Genomic DNA, 19,337 nt, shown 5'->3' on the forward strand with positions numbered 1-19,337 from the left:
ACAGCCGCACTCCTCTGGTTTATTGGTCATAACCCTCTTCACCACTCCTCACCACGAGCAGTGGACCTCACAGTAACTTTGGTCCTGCCTCCTTTGTACTTCCAAACAGAACCAATTTACTGCATTGTAGAGTTTGATTTTCCATCCTGGGCAGCAAGTTAAGAGCTTCATACAACCTACCTCTCCACCCAAACTCTTGCTCTCCCCTTGCAACATACCCCAAGGTATGCAAGGATTGCACACCACATTATTACCACTGAACAGAAGCCTGTCATGTAGGTTTATGAACAGAAGGCTGAAAAGGTCTTGGGACCAAGTTTTGTGAATGCAATACAGGTGACAATGAAATACTGCAGAGATGTATAATACAAAAGAACTGTGTGCTGGTATCCTGCATAAATTCCCCTCATCTAATTTCACGGGATGGTATTCCCAAATACCAGTAAAACCAATAATAAAAAAAAACAAAAAATGGCTGGAGATAATCAGCAAGTCAGGAAGCATCTGTGGAGAGTGAAACAAGTAATGTAACAGCTCAATGAGCTTTTATTGTAACTGGGAAAATTTGGAAAATATGCATGTTTTTCCATAGCAGTGAAGGGAAGAAGGTGGGAGAACAAAGAATCTCTGTGACAGAATGGAGACCAAGAGAAAAGGGATGACATAGCTTGGTGTCAGTTGAGAGAGGATGGTAGGAGCTTAATAATCACAACTAATCTGTCTGGAGGAGGTGCAAATAGAGGGAGAATATAGGAGATACAAAAAACAGTATTCTGAAATACTCTGTTTCTCTCTCCACAGAAGCTGCCTGATCTGCTGGGTATTCCCAGCACTTTCTGCTTTTATTTCACATTTAGAGCACCTGCATTTTTTCAGCTTTTCATCCTCAATGTAATGAAGATGTTTTCATGTGAATGGCATTAACAGCAAGCACAGGTAAACCTCTTCAATCGGAAAAAAAACCATGGAGTTTAGGGTTCCACAGTTCCTCTGTTCCTACAAGGAGTCATTCAATCCTACCTGCCTTTGACAAGTTAACATTTTCCTTGGGACATGGTGTATCGGAGATGGAGCAAACCAACAAAAAGAGGAAAGTGGCAAACACAGATTGTTGTTTGACCACTGCGTTCCTGTCATTACGCAAACATCCATTGCTCACCATGGTGCTACCTGTGATTAAATCAGGCAAATCTACATTTTAACATAATGTGTTGTGCACAATGCAGCATTCTGCTGCTTTGGTAAAGTGACTTCTCATTATGAATGCAAAGTTTAACCGATGATAAATAAACATTGGGTAAGACAGGATTTTAATTGTTCTTCCGGCTGCAAGGCAGAACCCCAGCTTGCTGTCATCTCTTTTAAATGTGCGATTGATGAGCCAAGTCAGAGGTTATAGACATACTGGCTCCTGTGTCAAAGCAGCTCCAATTTTGTGAGGACCTTGTGTTTCTTGAACAATTGCTTTTGCTTCTTTACGGGTACGTATATATTTTTCTAAACTGTAGAACAGAAATTGGAGCGCACCAATTCAACAACATTGATGGAATAGGAGTGAGAGGAATTGTGTTTATAAAAGAAATATAAAAAGTTAATAAGATTATATTGCAACTTGGCTTCAATTTACAACACACACAATAAAAAACCCCATTCCCAGACTTTTTCAAAGAAGCAAACTAAACTGATCAAATGCTATCATTGGCCTGAATCAGTTGACCCGTGCACCATTTGTAGGACAGTGGCAGAGGCAGGCCTGAATGAAGCAGCGAGAAATGCCCCCAATATCACTGCAATATCACAGCAGGCGTCTGATTTTTTTTTTGCCGCCTGCAATTTTCTCTGGTCATTTTGCACTGTTGATATCCAGACAATGGAGCAGATCGATGTCAGGAAGGTTAAAGCTATGATCGACCTAGATTTATGCTAAAATTATAACAGGGCAAAGAAGTCATTCAGTTCAAGGGGGCCACATTCTCATTTTTACAACAGTAATAGCATTTAAAAATAATACTTCATTGGGTATAAAGTACACTGGGATGTTCCTAGGCTATGGAAAGTGCTTTAATGATGCAAGCTCATTCTTTGAACCCACAGTGACTGCGAGTCACATGAGTAAGTGGGTAACTGCATGAAATGCCTTTGTTGTCAAAAGACTTGAACACCAGTGGCCAGGTAAGAACGAAGCACCAATGTATGTAGTGAGTAATAAAGCAGCCTGCACATTCAGTGCTTTGATATCTAGGGATTCACACAGCTGACAGTGGTCCCAGAGCCATGAGGGGCACCTGGTAAACAAACCCTGACTAAATGCCCCTTCATCTCACCAGTGCTTGAGCTACATGCTGGGTTGGCTGAAACTTTCACCCGCATTACAAAAGTGACAACACTTTTTAAAAAAAGTATTTCACTGACTCTGAAGTGCACTGTACCCCAACTGTGTGAAAGACACTGTATAAATACGAGTTGCTTGTTTCTTTAAAAGTCTGGCAGACAGCTTTAGCAAATTCGACATATTTACCCTCAGATTTCAAGAGCCAAATATGAGAAAGGCAGCAGCAGAGCACTTAACCTGATATAACAGTCCAAATGTGTCTCCACCCTCATCTTTCTCTCCTCCACCCCGCCCCCACCCCCCAATAAAGTCTAAGCTGCAGGATCAGTGGCTACATTTACAAGTGAATGGCCCATGACAAAGACACGGTTTCTGTAAAGAATGAGGCAGAAGATGGATTTTCACAGATGTTGCACAGAGTCACTGCTCATTGTTTAATTAGGCAGAAACTTGCCTTTTTAAAATGTGATTTGCACAGAGGCGCAGGGCATTTAAACTTTGCTCAGAGTTCAGCAAACAGGACTCTTCAAACCAACACAGAATGACCAGCTGGTAATGAGCAGCGTGTGAACGGAATTTTAAACACAACAGCATCTCCCACACCTCTCACTCCTCAGCAGGTCATGACTGGCCCATTTTTGCTTAAAGTGACAGAACTCCTTTTAAAACAGTGTACATAGTGGGATTACACAAATGGAGAAATTAAAAGGCGGGAGAAAGAAAACTGAATAAAACCTTAACCTCAATGCTTCCACTTATATTGAGAGACTGGAGATGATGGGGTTGGTCCTACAAGACAGAAGATTAAGAGATTTGAAAATCATGGAAATTTTTTTTAAAAATTCAAAGCTATTTTCACTTGCAGCGGGGTTAGTAGCTACAGCACACAGGTTGAAAGTGATAGCAAAAGAACAGGAGTGACAAAAGGATGTTTGGTTTAAACCCAACTGCATGGAAAGGGTGAAAGCAGATTCCGTAGCAAACATCAAAAAAGATTTGAAGGCAAAGGGGGAAAAAAAGAGCAGGGAGTGGGATAACTCTACCAAAGAGCAGCCATAGGCATAAGAAATAACAGGAATAAGCCATTATTCAATAAGTTTCATGGCTGCTCTTCTCCCGCAGTGCCGCTTCGTGTTAAAAAATCCATTGATCTCTGCTTTGAGCGACTGAGCCTCCAAAGCCCCCTTCAGAGACGCTGACCCTGGCTCTAGACATTGTAGCCAGGAGAAACGTCAAATTTGCATCAACCTTTAAGCTCTGTAAGAACGTTGTATGTTTCAATAAGATCACAACTCATTCTTCTAAACTCAGGCCCAGTCTTAATCTTGCTTCATTTAGCAAATCCACCATCCCAGGAATCAATCTGGAGAACCTTCACTACACTTGGTCTATCTCAGGTAGATCCTTCCATAGGTAGGGAGACTGGATTTGTTCACAATATTCCAGATGTGGTCTCGTAGTGCTCCATGTAATTGGAATAAGATGTCAATCCTCTCGCACTCAAATCCTGAAAATATGTTAAACCCTGTACCAGGCCATCTAATTTTGTTGAATAGTCTCCTGAGTAACATCTTATCAAATGCCTTCTGAAAGTTCAAATATACTACTTCAACTGATTCACCCTCGTATATCCTGCTAGTTCTGAAAACTTCAGATTCCAATAGATTCATTAGACATGATTTCCCTTTTATAAATCCATGTCGACTACACCCAATCCTATTATTTTCCAAATGCCTTGTTACTACTCCCGTAATGATAAATTCCAGCATTTTCCTAAATTCTGCTTTCAGGCCAACTATTCAAAAGCTCCTTGTTCTCTCTCTTAAATAATGGGGTTACATTTGTTATCTTCCAATCTGTAGGAACGTAGGCACCATCTTCAAAACCCTTGGATGCAGGTCATCATGTCCTGGGGATTTATCAGCTTTCAATCCCACTGAATTCTCCAATATTAGTTGTTACTGATGCTAATTTCTTTCAGCTCTTCACTTACTCTTGACCTGTTATCCTCCATTATTTCATGGAGGTGTTCTGTGTCATCTTCCGTGAATATGTTTAATCGTTCTGCTATTTCCTTATTCACCAATATAATTTCTTTTTCTCAGGATGTACGTAACCCACATTAACTTCTGCTAATATTTTCCTTTCCACATATCTGTTGCATGATTGTTTTATGAATCATCGTATGATTCTGCTTGCATTGAAAGTGTATTTCACGTCTCAATGCACTTTACAGTCAATGAAGTGGATCCCTGTTCAACATCCACTTCACATGCTTTTGCTCTCTTGCCTTTCCATAGCCAGTTTTTTTGACCCCCTTTCATATTCGCCTATCCTGTGCGGCTCCAAGCCAATGTATACCTTGTTGGAAAATCCACTATTTAATTTTTAATTACTTATCACGCCATGATCAGTTTTCAGCAATTTACCAATAAAGCAAACAGTGGGCTTCCACAAGGAGGGTCGTGGCAGGAGCCACTAATGTCACAGACCAAGTTGTGGGCAGATGAGGAAGGCTATTTGGGACTGTGTACGGGCAGGCAAAGGAGGGCCTGCACTGATACAACATCTTTCACATCCTCAAGAATCTCCAAAGCAATTTGCAGTTAACAAAGTGCATTTCTTTTTTTAAAATCACAGAGACAACGAGTTGGTGGCAAGATGAAGTGGAGCATGTCTGGGCTCAAAGCAGTCAAATGTACTACAAAGTCATCCTATCTGAATGCATCACGGTTTGATATGGCAACTGCTCTGCCCAGGACCGCAAGAAACCGTAGAGAGTTGTGGGCACAGCCCTGCACATCACAGAAACCAGCCTCCCCTCCATGGACTCTGTCTATACCTCTTGCAGCCTTGGTGAAGCAGCCAGCATAATCAAAGACCCCACCCACCTGGGTCATTCTTTCTTCTCTCCTCTCCCATCAGGCAGAAGATACAGGAGTCTGAGGGCACATACCACCAGGCTCAAGAACAGCTTCTATCCCATGGTGATAAGACTATTGAACAGTTCCCTTAAACGATGAGATGGACTCTTGACCTCACAACCTACCTTGTTTGACCTTGCACCTTATTGTCTACCTGCAGTGCACTTCCCTGTAGTTGTGACACTTTACTCCGTATTGTTATTGTTTTTACCCTGTACTACCTCAATGCACTCTGTACTACATCAAGGCACTGTGTAATGAATTGATCTGTATGAATGGTACGCAAGACAAGTTTTTCACCGTACCTCGGTACAAGGGCCAATAATAAACCAATTCCAATCTCTTCAGAAAACAGAGTCAAGAACATAAGATAGGAGCAGGAGTGGGGTCATCTGGCCCCTCAGGCTTTCCCCACTCATTCTTCTGTGCCAGTTCCCCATAGCCCTCAATTTCCCAATTTTCAAAAAAATTATCTAAGTTCTCTTTAAATATCTTCAATGATCTAGTCTCCACAATCCTCCTGGGTAGAGAATTCCAAAGGTGCATCACGCTACGCACCACAGTTTTCAACGACCATCAAGTAAGTCTGTTTAAATGGTAATTGATACAGACCAAATCAAAAATTACAGCAACTTCTCCCAATAGGAAGGTAGTGACCCCCACTATTTAAGGGAGGGACAGAAAAAACAAGGAACTTTTGAACAGTTAGCTTGATAGCAGTAGTCAGGAAAATGCTGGAACTTACCATTAAGGCAGTGGTAACAGACTATTTGTAAAATAATAATTGGATTGGGCAGAGTCAATGTGGATTTATGAATGGGAAATCATGTTTAATAAATCTATTGGAATTTTCTGAAATTATTCTGTAGTTTTCTAAATTAGCAGAATACATAAGTGTGAATCAGATGAAGTAGTCTCTCCCAATGCAAAATTTTCTTCAGTAAAAATACAGTAGGTGGAGAATAGATGCCTACAAACTACATCAGTCATTTAGTCATCACTGCAATGTATCAGACACAGCAGCCAATTTACACAGAGCAACCTCCCAGAAACAGTGATGGAATAATGAGCAGATATTTTGATATTTTTGCATGGCTATGAGGAAGCAGGTCAGAAGTGGGAATGATTGTATTTCAAACAGCTGGCATAGGCACAATAGATTGAACCACCTTCTTCTGTGATGAATCATTCTGTGATGATGTAAAAATCTATTGCTTGTCTGAAGTAGGAATAGAACATAAAAAGATAGTTTAGTTGTTCTTGCTGGTCTTTTGGACCTTGACAAATTGATTCTGCTCAAGGGCACCAAACTAGGGAAGCAAAGCAATTGCCAATCTACAAAAACTTGTCTCAGCTATTACCTTTTATTCCATGATCTATCTTTTCAGAGTGTTTCCTTCCAGCTGAACAATGTTGAACACATTTCCAGTTTGCAATAAATATCACAACTCTGCTCTCAAACCCAAATCGTATGCAAACAATTCCATAGGGAAGGATGATGTGGGTTGGGAGCAGAAGGAAGGACGGATGCCATTTGAACCAGTCAGTTCAATATGCATAAACTGTACATTTTGAAGGCAAGATAAATCAATATTTGAAACTAATTTACAAAACAGCTGGAGATGCAGACCTTCCCCAACCTGGCAGCTGCTCTGAATTACAGTGCATCCTGCCATCAATGCCAAATTTCTTCACTTGATTCCCACCCACTCTGAAGCACTCTTTTGGACAGCAAGGCTCTCATTTCATTCCTGACGACGTGCTTTGCAGAACTTAGGCAATATAGACAGTGACCCTAAATTGGTATTATCCATTGGCGTCACACTTAACTGGAAATTTTGATCATATTCTGAGATATTGGTCACAATGAATCATTTTCCACCTGGCTTTGAGTAATGATCTATGCCAAGATGTCGATCTACCCCAGATGATAGAGATCTAGAAGACAAGTGTTATCAAACTAAGATCATAAGGTCAGTTTACTGAAACTGCTCACCTTAAATAGGTGGAGTATTCATAAATCCATAATTTTATAGGTCACTGGCTCACCAGATCTCTAAAGATACAACATTAAAGAAGATCACCCACACTTTGAAGTGCAGCCTGGGAATCACAGAAGACGATTTGTGCATAGCAGAGTCCCACTAATAGCAATGAGATTTGATCAGACAGTCCCATTTATAGGTCTTGGCTGAGAGGTAAATAATACCCAGGAGACCAGGAATGATGCCCATGCAAACGGAACCATTTTTTTAATGCCTCCAACATAGCGAGAGTGCGGGGAGATTTCACCCCTAAGCTTCATTCCAGAAACTAGATAGTTTGTTACTTTAATAAAGCTCTTATGCTAAAGGTAATAATTATTTTAATCTAATATTTTAACCATACTTAAGTGTTTTCATGTCTTTTGAAATATACAGGAAAATACATAATTTCTACCTTTTAGTATATAATATTAGGATAATCCCAGCTTTTCATCCAAAATAAAGTGTCACTAATTTAGTCAAGTTCACTACTTAAGTACTTCAGTCCAATCCAAGGACATGAAGTCAACTGATTAAAAGTCTTACATTGTATATACTGGTTAAAATAAGCAGTATTAAATCACTTAAGTACCAAATGAAGTCTCGCCCCTTTCTATCAATGCCTACTGCCTGTCCTCTTTACATTCCTTAAAACTTTTGCCAACCTCTATCATCTGTGCTAAATATTCGTTCATTGACTCAGTACCATTTTATTTTACAATATGCTCCTGCAAGGTTTTTCTGTGTGGCATCTGCGTTTTTGAACCACATGTTGCTATTGCAATCTTTGAAGTGCTTCAAAAATCCGTAAACATTCATTGCACATGGAGAACATTCTGTATTACGTTACTGGCTGCTAAAAGTTTAAATTCTTGGCAAATTCTTTTGCTAATCTATTTGCTTCACTCTTTAAAACAAAAACAGCTTTCTCCAGTCATTCCTCAAACAGGCATCTCCCTTTGCAGGATTTTGGCCCCATAGCTGCTGACTGCTGTTTGGGCACCTTGCTCAAGTAGGCATTCTTCATACCCGACAGAATTTGACAGCAAAAGATATCACTTGGAATCAACCTTGGTACTTCCCTGATCTTCATGTCCCTATGCTTCACTAGCTAATCCCGCTGAACTACGGAGGAGAAAGCTGTGGACTAATCTTCTACAGCAGCCTTTGCTGTTCTCACTCATTTAGAAAGTAAAGGCATTTTCCATTGCCCCTACGTACTAGCCATAGTGCTTCAATTTAACACTTTGAAATTCCTGGCCCATGGAAAGCTGTGGCGTGGCAGAGTCCTTTTCTTCCTCTCTTTTTTCCTTCCAATGACAATATTGAGAGCTCCTCAGCAGGCCAATTGTCAGAGTTCAAGGCAGCATTGTTGGAACAATGCCACGGTTGCCTAGCACTGCGACAGCCTCTGGCCCATACCCTACCTGGGGGAGGGAAAGGGGAATCTACATGGAATGGTTAGTAGATAAAAGAGAAATGCAGTGAAAATTTTAGACACCAGCCAGGATACCTATTGCAAGAAGATACAAAATATATAATAGAGCACAAAACTTTAAATGGAGTTGTGAAACCTGATTTTGACTGTGGGTGGTGGGGCAAAGGGAGGTAGGTGGTTGATAAGCTTCTATCTCGCACATGGCTGAACAGCTAAAAAGACAATTTTTGAACTTGATTCAGGATTAAGGGGAATCAAGCAAACCAAAGAACACCTCAAAATAGGGCAACAATGGGATCATAAGATGCCCATTCACAAAACAAAAGAGTATTTTAAAGAGCAAAGCGCAACACAACCTGTTGGGGGAGAAAATATCAAAGGTTATCTTGGAGTGGCAAATCATTACACTTTCACACACTTGGACTCCGCAGGGGGCAATGGTTACATGAATGTAAAGTCAAGCTTCAGAAGCTTATGGCACCACAGTACACAGACTGACTGCTGTGAACTTTTAGTACACATTGGCTATGATATTGGTATTGGAATATTATTGTCACTTGTACCGAGGTACAGTGAAAAACTTGTCTTACAAACCGATCTTACAGGTCAATTCATTACACAGTGCAGTTACATCAAGTTAGTACAGAGTGCATTGATGTAGTACAGGTAAAAAAAACAATTAACAGTACAGAGTAAAGTGTCACAGCTACAGAGAAAGTGCAGTGCAATAAGGTGCAAGGTCACAACAAGGTAGATTGTGAGGTCACAGGTCATAGTCCATCTCATTGTATAAGGGAACCGTTCAATAGTCTTATCACTGTGGGGTAGAAGCTGTCCTTAAGTCTGGTGGCACATGCCCTCAGGCTCCTGTATCTTCTACCCGATGGAAGAGTAGAGAAGAGAGAATGTCCCGGGTGAGTGGGGTCTTTGATTATGCTGGCTGCTATACCAAGACAACGAGAGGTAAAGACAGAGTCCAAGGAGGGGAGACTGGTGTCCGTAATGCGCTGGGCTTGTTGTGGACCAGAGAGACAGAGGTTAGGAGTTCACATGCCACCATGGCAAGTTTTGAAACTGAACTGCCTAAATCTGACAATACATGGGAAAGTGACGGAGACAACAAGCATAAGAGTTGTTCTGCCAGTGGCCTGTGCTGGAAAATGCATTTTGGAACACTGAATGTGTGTCGGATTGTAATACCCTGGAGCTAACTATACCTCATGGAAATTGCTTCATGGCAAATGCTCAGGCTCTTCAATGTTACTGGATGGCTGAGAGACAGAGAGCAAGACAGCAAGAGACCTTATATCTCACATGACATTGAGGCATCCAACAAAATGTGTTGGAGTTGTGTTGTGTTGTGTTGTGCTGCAGCCAACAAAATATAGTGGAAGTGTGGTCCACATCCCAAAGGAACATGACAGTCAATTTGAGCATAGCAAGTTCCATCGAACAGCTGTGAGATGGCATAAAATGATGGTTTTCATGAGGTTAGTTGAGGAGTAAAGGATGATCACTGAGGAGGAGAACCCTTTTCCTCTTGAAAATAGTGCTACTGGATACTTCATGAGCTGAAAAATCAAAAAAAACCTGCAGATTCTGGAAAAACGGAAAATGCTGGAAATACTGGGAAGGTACGGTAGCGTAGCAGTTAGCGTGATGCTATTACAGCGCCAGCTATTGGGTTTCAACTCCCATCGCTGTCTGTAAGGAGTTTGTGCGTTCTCCCTGTGACTACATGGGTTTCCTCTGGGTGCTCCAGTTTCCTCCGGGTGCTCCAGTTTCCTCCCACATTCCAAAGACATACGGGTAGGTTAACATGGGTTTAAATGAGCGGTGCGGACTTGTTGGGCTGGAAGGGCCTGTTACCGTGCTGTAAATAAAATTTTACTCAGGAGGTCAGACAGCATCTGTGAAAAGATGAACGGAGTTAATGCTTCCGGTCACAGACTCTTTGTCAGAAGGGTCAGGATTCTAACAAAGGGCCTTTCCTGACCTGCTTACTCCGTTTCTCTTTCCATAGTCACTGCCTGACCTGCTGAGTGTTTCCAGCATTTTCTCATTGTATTTCATGAGCTGGTAGGGCAATTGGAGGTGAGAGTCTCAGGCCAGGTGTTAGTTTAACACCTTCTCTGAAAGAGGAGACCTTTCCACAACTTCCGATTGAGCGCTGAGTGTGCTACCCACTGAGCCATGGCTAACAAGGAGAAAACTGGAAAGTGATGGGAACAAAGAACAAACGGACCCATAGAAATACTGTGACAAAAAAATCTTCAGTGTCAATACTTTCCCTTTGTTATGACATCCCATAATCTGCCTGTAACAAATTCATTAAAGGATATCAACAATTTGTTTTACTGAATTACTGTATCTGGGATAGGATATAGCAAGGACTTGTTCAGTATTTGCTCATCACACTGCAAACTTCCCTCCTTGGATTCCTTTTCACTTTGTAGTGTGGGTTTTCTATTAAAAGGCATAAAATAAGGAATCCAAAAATAAGATTAGTTTCAACACTACCTCCAGATTGTATAACTAACATGGCTCCTCCAGTTTAATGGTTCCAGAAGTGGCTAATGTGCATTACTGCACAGTCAGCAATTTTCAGCTTTTTTTTAAGATAGACAGAATCATGTAATATGATTTCCCCCAAGTGCTTGTACAAAATCCACCCAATAACAATACAATGTTTTATTCACTGTATACAATGGTCCATATATGGGAATGTTTTTAATCTATACAAAAATACTAACAGGCCTGATGTTAGGGGGTTCTTTTCTCAGAGAGAATGGAGCCTTTGGATTTTAATCAATGGAGTCATACAGAATGGAAGCAGGCCCTTCAGCCTACCGAGATCACACCAACAGACACGTACCCATTTACGATCATCCTATTTTGTTCTACTAGTTTCCCATCAACTCTCCCCAGATTCAATCTCTCACTTACACACTAAGGACATCTTTGGGAAGAAACAAGATTCTTGACAGAAATCCACGTGGGCACAGGGAGAGCATGCAAACGGCACAAAGACAGCACTGGAAGTCAGGATTGAACCTGGGTTGCTGGAGCTGTGAAGCGGCAGCTCCACTGAGTGTGCCACTTTGGATTGTGTTGCTAGCTTAGTATGCAGAGTCTCCACATTGGCTTCAAGAGGGAGCTGGACCATATCTTGACACAATGAGAGATGGCATTCCACAAAGCATGAATGGTTTAACAGAAAACAGCATGACTTTCTGGATTTGTTGCAGGTACCTGAAGGCGTCAGGATTTACCAGTGTTTTCTTCTACTTTGATCGGTGCTGGAATTTCATCCCTGCCAGTAGATCACTTGGCAGTAGGAAAGGGAGAGCAGGAAGTGTCTAGCTCATCATTAGTAATGGATAGTTTTGATGTACCAGTTAACTTCCTCATAATGAACATTTCTATACATTTGTAGTCTTGTTCCCAGCAGCTCTCTTGCTCCCATACTCTCAAGAAGGTACACGAAAGATTCACACAATTGGCCACGTTTACTTTGGATGTTTTACAAAAAAATTCAATGAAAGTAAATAGAATCTCACACTCACATGGTGTTGACTGGTTCGGCAATGTGACATGTTGCTCTTTCACCCCATTGAAGAGCAGCTCAGCACCACCTCTGCAATTAATCAGAAAATAAATGAATTATTTAAATAAAAGCCACATATGTCTGGGAAAGCCAGAGTTATTTCACTTTGTCCTTGAGGATAAGGAATTATCAGCACTGGAGTATAGAAGTGAACACCCAGTGTCAGACCGAGTAGTCCCACTTGGGAAGTGAATGGTCTCAATAATGTATCATGATCTCACTGTTCTAACCCCACAATACACTGCACCACATAACTCCTGCAGCACGGCTAACGCCACCAGCATTTCAGTTTTTCATAGTGAGACCACTTTGGAGACTCCTTTGGAGAGAAGGATGAGAGGTGACTTGATAGAGGTGTACAAGGTGATAAGAGGCATAGATCGAGTGGATAGTCAGAGACTTTTACCCAGGGTGACAGTAGCTAATACAAGGGGGCATAATTTTCAGGTGATTGAAGGAAGATAAAAGGGGGATGTCAGGGGTAAGGTTTTTTTTACACAGACGGTGGGTGCGTGGAACGCACTGCCTGCAGAGATTGTGGCGGCAGATACATTAGGGACATTTAAGAGACTCTTAGATAGCCACATGAATGATAGAGAAATGGAGGGCTATGTGGGAGGGAAGGGTTAGAAAGATCTTAGAGCAGGATAAAATGTCAGCACAACATTGTGGGCCAAAGGGCCTGTATTGTGCTGTAATGTTCTGCGTTCTATGTTCTAGACCAAAACCACAATGCCTCTAACTTGTTCTACTATTCAATTAGTTCACGCCAAAGCTAAATCCCAGCTCCATTGATCTGCTTTTGTTCCAAATTCCTGCTACAATTACTTAACAATATTAGTTCTGAGACTCTCAGTTGAATCCAATTGTACCAGTATCTTGTGGGTAAAAGAGTTTCCCGAATTGTTTACCGAAAGCAAACTTAGGTTATTTAATTTTGTCCAAAAGGAAATAAATTTGACTCAGCATCCTTAAAGTTAATGTTTTTTTTCCTGATTATCATCTTTTTGAAATACATAAATCATAATTAGTTTTCTTTTTAAACATCAATTCACCCCCCTGCTGTATACCTCCATGCCGGTGGCACCCACCATTGAGCATCAGTACTCATGCTGAGTTCACAGTTGTATTTTGTTCTTCTTGCTCATGCACAAAATGTTTACTCCCTCCCTGGGAATTAGTTTAAGGCCTGAAAGACTCAGACAAGACCAATTGCTCCAATGCCATATATGCAGAGCTTAGTGCTTTGTGGGCCACAGAATACACCTTCCTGCAATTCATCTTAGAAAGACACAGCACTGCTGCCATCCAGAACTATAATTATCTCATCCGCATATTTTTTTTCCTATCTGGTTCTTTAAACTTCACTTTCTGAATTTCTCTGCTATTCAAAGAGGAACCACTGCCAAAAGAAAGGGAGCAGGGAGATAAAGCATCAAATGGAGATTCACAGGAGCAATGAAAAGCTGTACATGGGGCAGAAAGATCTAGCAATGGAATGTTAGCCTACTCTGTCAGCATTCATACACATTCTGCAATATTGCTCTTTGGGGAATGGATCCAGTTGGGTTCCATCCTGTTGCAGAATGAGGTGTGGTGGTATCTGCTGGCAGTTAAAAAGTAGAAGCAGAGACTGTTAAGTTTATCCAAGTATCAAAACTAATTGAAAAGTGGGATAAGAAAATGTATTCTATTTTTGTTAGATATCAAAATTAGCATTTATTAGTATATAATCACTGTTATGGCCAAAGTGTACATGAAATTAAATGAGTTGGGAGATATTATTGAAGCCAAGTGCTACAGAAATTTTAAGGGGATGGGTGCTCATTAATTTTACTGAATGAACAAGTCAGATATGGGACTTGCCAAAAGGGACCCAGTGCAGTGGTGTGTTTGAGATCAGACTCAGTTTAGATAAATTGTTTGAATTCACATTCCAAATCATCATTGATTTGAGTCTCTACTCTACTGTTCACAATTCAACAATTTTGCTACATCAGCAACTATTAATCTGCAGGATGCTGTTAAAAATCCACTGGGTTTAGGGGTGCTTAACTCAGGGAGGAGGGAAACAATCAGTGCTGTCAATATTAACTAGTAATCCTAATTGTTACTGTAGTAAACCTTATTCATAATAGTTTGGCAGTATGTAACATCATGTATGTAAAATGGATACTTGAGCAGTCTTGCAGTGCACCATTGATATAGAACAGTTTGTCAGTGCCATAGAAGAGTGTCAATCATAGTTCACTTCCAGTAGAAAGTGTGTGCATTCAAGACACACTTCAGAGAGTTCAACATAAATATCTAATAGTGCAGTCCAAAGGGAACCCCACACTGCCAGGGTTGCTATCTTTTGGATGAGTCTTTATACTGGGAACAAAATTCCTTTGACAAGTGGACTAAAAGATCCAATGCCACTATTTTGAACAACAGCAGGGGAGTTATCGCTATTCCTTGTTTCTGAAATCAATATCACAAAAATAGATTAGCTGATCCTTAAGATATTGGCTTTGGGAGCTTGCTGTTCTACATAAAAACAATGACTGCACTTCAACAGTATGTCATTCACTTTAAAATGTTTTCAGGACATCCTGAAAGGAACACAAAAGTTAATATACTTTATGTTTACCATAGCACCATATTCAAAAAAGACTTACATTTTTGTGGTGATATTCTTCTCTCTTTCAAGACATTCAAAATCCACTTACAAATCAGTTGGGATAAGTTTGGAATGTAGTCATTGGTGTTATACAGAAAACATGACAGGTAATTTGGACACAAATTCCCATAGCCAATGTGGAAATGGCTAAGTAAAAAATTGTATCGATGCTGGTGGAGGAACAAACACCCACATGGTGGGGAGGGGGGCATTTGGGGCTTCTGTTTAATACTTACTTTGAAAGAAAGCAGCTCCAACAGTGAAACACTCCCCCAGTTCAGTTTTTTTTTGCTCAAATGTTTATAAGGGGATTTGAACCCAAATCTCAAGTTAGTTTAGAGGGGCTAACTGGAGCAGGGCTGACACAATGAGAGGAAATGGAAATTATAAAGCTTTGGGATTGAGTGACAGAGGAATGAACGATTAGACAAATGTAAACATTGATACAGACTCTACATTCGAATGGGGTGGTGAGGAACCTAGTGCTTACTTGACTGACCATGAAGTATATCACACATTTCTACTACCCATACCAAATGTCACTGTAAACCTATCCCCACCCCACTAGCTCAGCCAGGTCCACCATGGGTACAGCCCTCCCCACCATCGAGGCACAGTAGTGTAGCGGTTAGCGTAACGCTATTACCTCACCAGGGACCTGGGTTCAATTCTGGCCACTGTCTGCAAGGAGTTTGTATGTTCTCCCCGTGTCTGTGTGGGTTTCCTCCGCGTGCTCCAGTTTCCTCCCACATTCCAAAGATGTACGGGTTAGGAAGTTGTGAGCATGCTATGTTGGTGCTGGAAGCGTGGTGACACTTGTGGGCTGCCCCCAGAACACTCTACGTAAAAGATGCATTTCACCGTGTGTTTCGATGTACATGTGACTAATAAAGATATCTTCTAAGAGGCATTGTCTCAGGAAGGCGACATCCATTTCTAAGGACCCCCACCATCCAGGCCATGCCCTCTTTTTGCTGCTACCATCAGGCAGGAGGTACAGGAGCTAGAGGACTCACACCTCAAGGTTCAACAACTTCTTCCCCACTACCATCAGGTTCTTGAACTGACCTGAAATACCCCGGCACTACTTCGGACAACACTTCCCCCAACTTGCACTAATGTTGTTGTTATGTTTATCTTGTCATGCAAATTATGCATAATTCATGTTAAGTTTATGTTAATTTATATTTGTCACGTCTGTAATGTACTGTGCTGCAAAAAGCTAATTATCATGGCATTTATACCCTGCCCGTGACAATAAGCATTACCTTGTTTGACCTTGCACCTTATTGTCTACCTGCAATGCACTTCTCTGTAGCTGTGACACTTTACTCTGTATTCTGTTAATGTTTTTACCCTGTACTGCCTCAATGCACTGTGTAATGAATTGATCTGTACGATCGGTATGCAAGACAAGTTTTTCACTGTACCTCGGTACAAGGGACAATAATAAACCAACACCAAGCACGAACTTCGTCCCTGCTGTATGACTCCTGAAACCCCACCAACTCAAAACCTGCCCCGGCACCAAGACCAATCAAAGAGCCTATACGTGAATGTGTTAAAAGTACGTGTTCAACACTTCAGGGTCAGACGAGCGACCAGTCCCTGACCTCAGCCTTGCTCAACATGCAGCCCGCACAATTAGGGTGAGCGAAATATTAAATCGGAAGCAACAACTATCGGCCCCACCGGCACCGAGCCTGAGCCCAAGGAGAGGCCCCCCTCCCGGTCCGGTGAGAGAGCCCGACACACCGCTCGGAGCCCACGCCCCACACACAGTAACACACACACACACCACCCCATACACACCATTACCCCCACACCACACAACACACCCCACACACACCCCCCATACACACAATACACACTCCCACGCCCCACACACAGTAACACACACCCCCACCCCAACACCCAACACACTGACACCCCGACACCGAACAAGCAGAACTTCCAACGTTAAGCCCGAGAACGCACCTGAATTCCAGATGGACACCGATGGACGCCGCCATGCTGCTCCCGTGAACCCGGAAGTTGTTGTGCTGCAGCCCGGAAATGATGTCGACAGGAGTCCCTCCGTCGCAGCTGCATCAGGGGCAGGTGGCGGAGTTATGGTCCAGGATGCCCCTTAAACCTCGTCTGCTGTGAAATGCTGACTGTGTTTGTGCCCTTGAGGTTCACCTGGGTTCTTGGCTCTCAGCTGGGTGGGGCTCCAGGTGTTTGGGCCTCAGACAGCATTGAAGAATCCATCCAATGGTTGAATCAATCCATCCAAGCCAATGGTTGTGGCATCTTGCTGAACCTGCTCAGACCCTTTGCAGGCACCATCTGGTTTTTTAGGTCATGGGTTATCTGTCGCACCTTGGCTTTATTTCACGGGGGGGGGGGAGTTGCTGAGATGCTGAACAAGCTCATTGTTGACAGCAACAATCACTGCGTCAGGAAGGTATTCCTCTTCTGAAGAAAGTGTTCCCACCAACTTTTTTGTCCTTGACTTGTGCACCTTCAGTTCCATCCCACAGCAAACTATTTGGACCAGCTTTCCAGTACCACCTTTGACAAGAAGTTAAAAAAGCCATATGTCAACTGAAAGACAAAAAGGTCTCGATAGCTGATAGCATCCCTGATGAAGTTCTAAAATTTGGCAGGGAGGGATTTACATCACAAATGCACAACCATGTCTCCCATATCTGGGAAGAGGAGGGCATGCCGGGGACCTCAGAGACAATGTAATCATGGCCATTCTCAAGAAAGGAGAAAATCCAACTGTGATAACTACAGAGGAGTCTGTCATAGGGAACATCATCACTGGGGTTCTCCTCAGATGTGTCCACCTGAGGCTGAAGATCACTCATTGAATCACAATGGGGATTGTGCCTCGTGTTAACTGACTTTTGTCAGGAGATTTTCACTGTCCACTCCAAGACAGAGGAAGGGGCAGCAGCAATCACTACACATTGACTTCTTTTACCTCACAAATGCTTTCTACTCCATTCATTGAAAGAGACTCTGGAGCATCCTCCTCAAACTTTTCTGCCCCCAGAAATTTGTCTCCATTCTGCATCTACCATGATGGCATGTAAGTGTGATCTCAACTAACAGGTTCACAACAGAACCAGATATGGCTGTGTCATTGACCCTAAACTTCTCTCAATCTTTCTACTGCAATGCTGCACCTCAATTCCAAAATGCTTCCTCTGGAGTGGAAGCAATCTACAGGACTGATAGAAACCTCTTCAATCTGTGCTGACTCCACTCCAGAACCAAGGTCATTGAATTGCAATATGTGAATGATGCTTCCTTTGCACATATTCAGAAGCTCGATTCATTCACCAAAGCATATGAGAGAATGGGCCTTGTACATGACATCTGCAAAAGAAAGATCTTCCATCAACCAGTGCCTGCCGTACAACACCACCTTCTGACAGTAAAGGTATATGATAAAAATACAGATCCCTTTCCCTATCTTGGGAGCCAACTCTTAATGAAGGCAGGCATCAGCGATGAAATTCACCAAGGCTCCTGGTCTGCCAGCACAACTTCTGGCCATCTGAGAAAGAGAGTTTGAAGATCAAGATTCAAACCCAGCACAAAGTTCATGGTCTGCTCGACATCAATATCTCTGCATTCCTGTACACTTCAGGGAAATGGACCGTTTACAACAGGCACTCATATCTGCAGGAGGAACTCAGCAGGTTGAGCAGCATCTGGGGGGGGGAAGGGAATTATCGATGTTTTGGGCGAAACCCTGTTTCCCTTTGTCCAGTCCCTTCCCAGCTACATCTGGGACACCTCTCATGCCCTCCACTATTTTGATAACTTCCGATTCGCCGGCCCCCACCCCCTCATCTTCACTATGGTAAAAACAATTTACCCCCAGTCCTCAGCACCTCAAAGCACAGGATAGACACCACCAACACTTTCTCCATAAAATCTACCAAATCCACTCTCAGGCTAAGTGAATTACCATCAGCGTCCTCTCCCAGACCAGCATCCCAGGATTGAAGCCCTAATTACACTGGGTCAGCTCCGGTGGGCAGCCCACCTTATATGAATGCTCGATACCAGTCTGCTGAAATAGTCACTGTGTTCCAAGCACCATCATGGCAAGAGATTAGTAGGTGAAAAGAGAAAACAATTCCAGGATGTTCTTAAAACATGGAACGGCATTGAGAAACCCGAAACACATATAGAAGCCAGAGAAAGCCTTTCAGCCCTTCAAGTCTCCTTCGCCATTCAGTACAATCGACTATTACCATATTCCTGGTACTCCCCATATGCCTTTTGTGTCAAGAAATCTATGTTCTTCTCAAAAATATTCATCAAGTTGATTTCCATTGCCTCTATGAC

At 42.2% G+C, this 19,337-nt stretch overlaps 1 protein-coding gene across 1 annotated transcript in view; it reads right to left on the minus strand.

Moving 5' to 3' along the window:
* Window positions 1-17,020, minus strand: part of urm1 (ubiquitin related modifier 1) — a 44,326-nt gene extending 27,306 nt beyond the window's left edge. The window contains exons 1-2 of the mRNA XM_052037086.1: window positions 16,965-17,020; window positions 12,285-12,355 (exon numbers count right to left, since the gene is read on the minus strand). Of these exons, the coding sequence (XP_051893046.1) occupies window positions 12,285-12,355; window positions 16,965-16,999 (106 nt within the window). The 5' untranslated portion in view covers window positions 17,000-17,020. The remainder of the gene's footprint in view (window positions 1-12,284; window positions 12,356-16,964) is intronic.
* Between the last annotated feature and the right edge of the window lie 2,317 nt (window positions 17,021-19,337).

The sequence above is a fragment of the Pristis pectinata genome, chromosome 23 (assembly GCF_009764475.1).
Source record: "Pristis pectinata isolate sPriPec2 chromosome 23, sPriPec2.1.pri, whole genome shotgun sequence".
NCBI lineage: Eukaryota > Metazoa > Chordata > Chondrichthyes > Rhinopristiformes > Pristidae > Pristis > Pristis pectinata.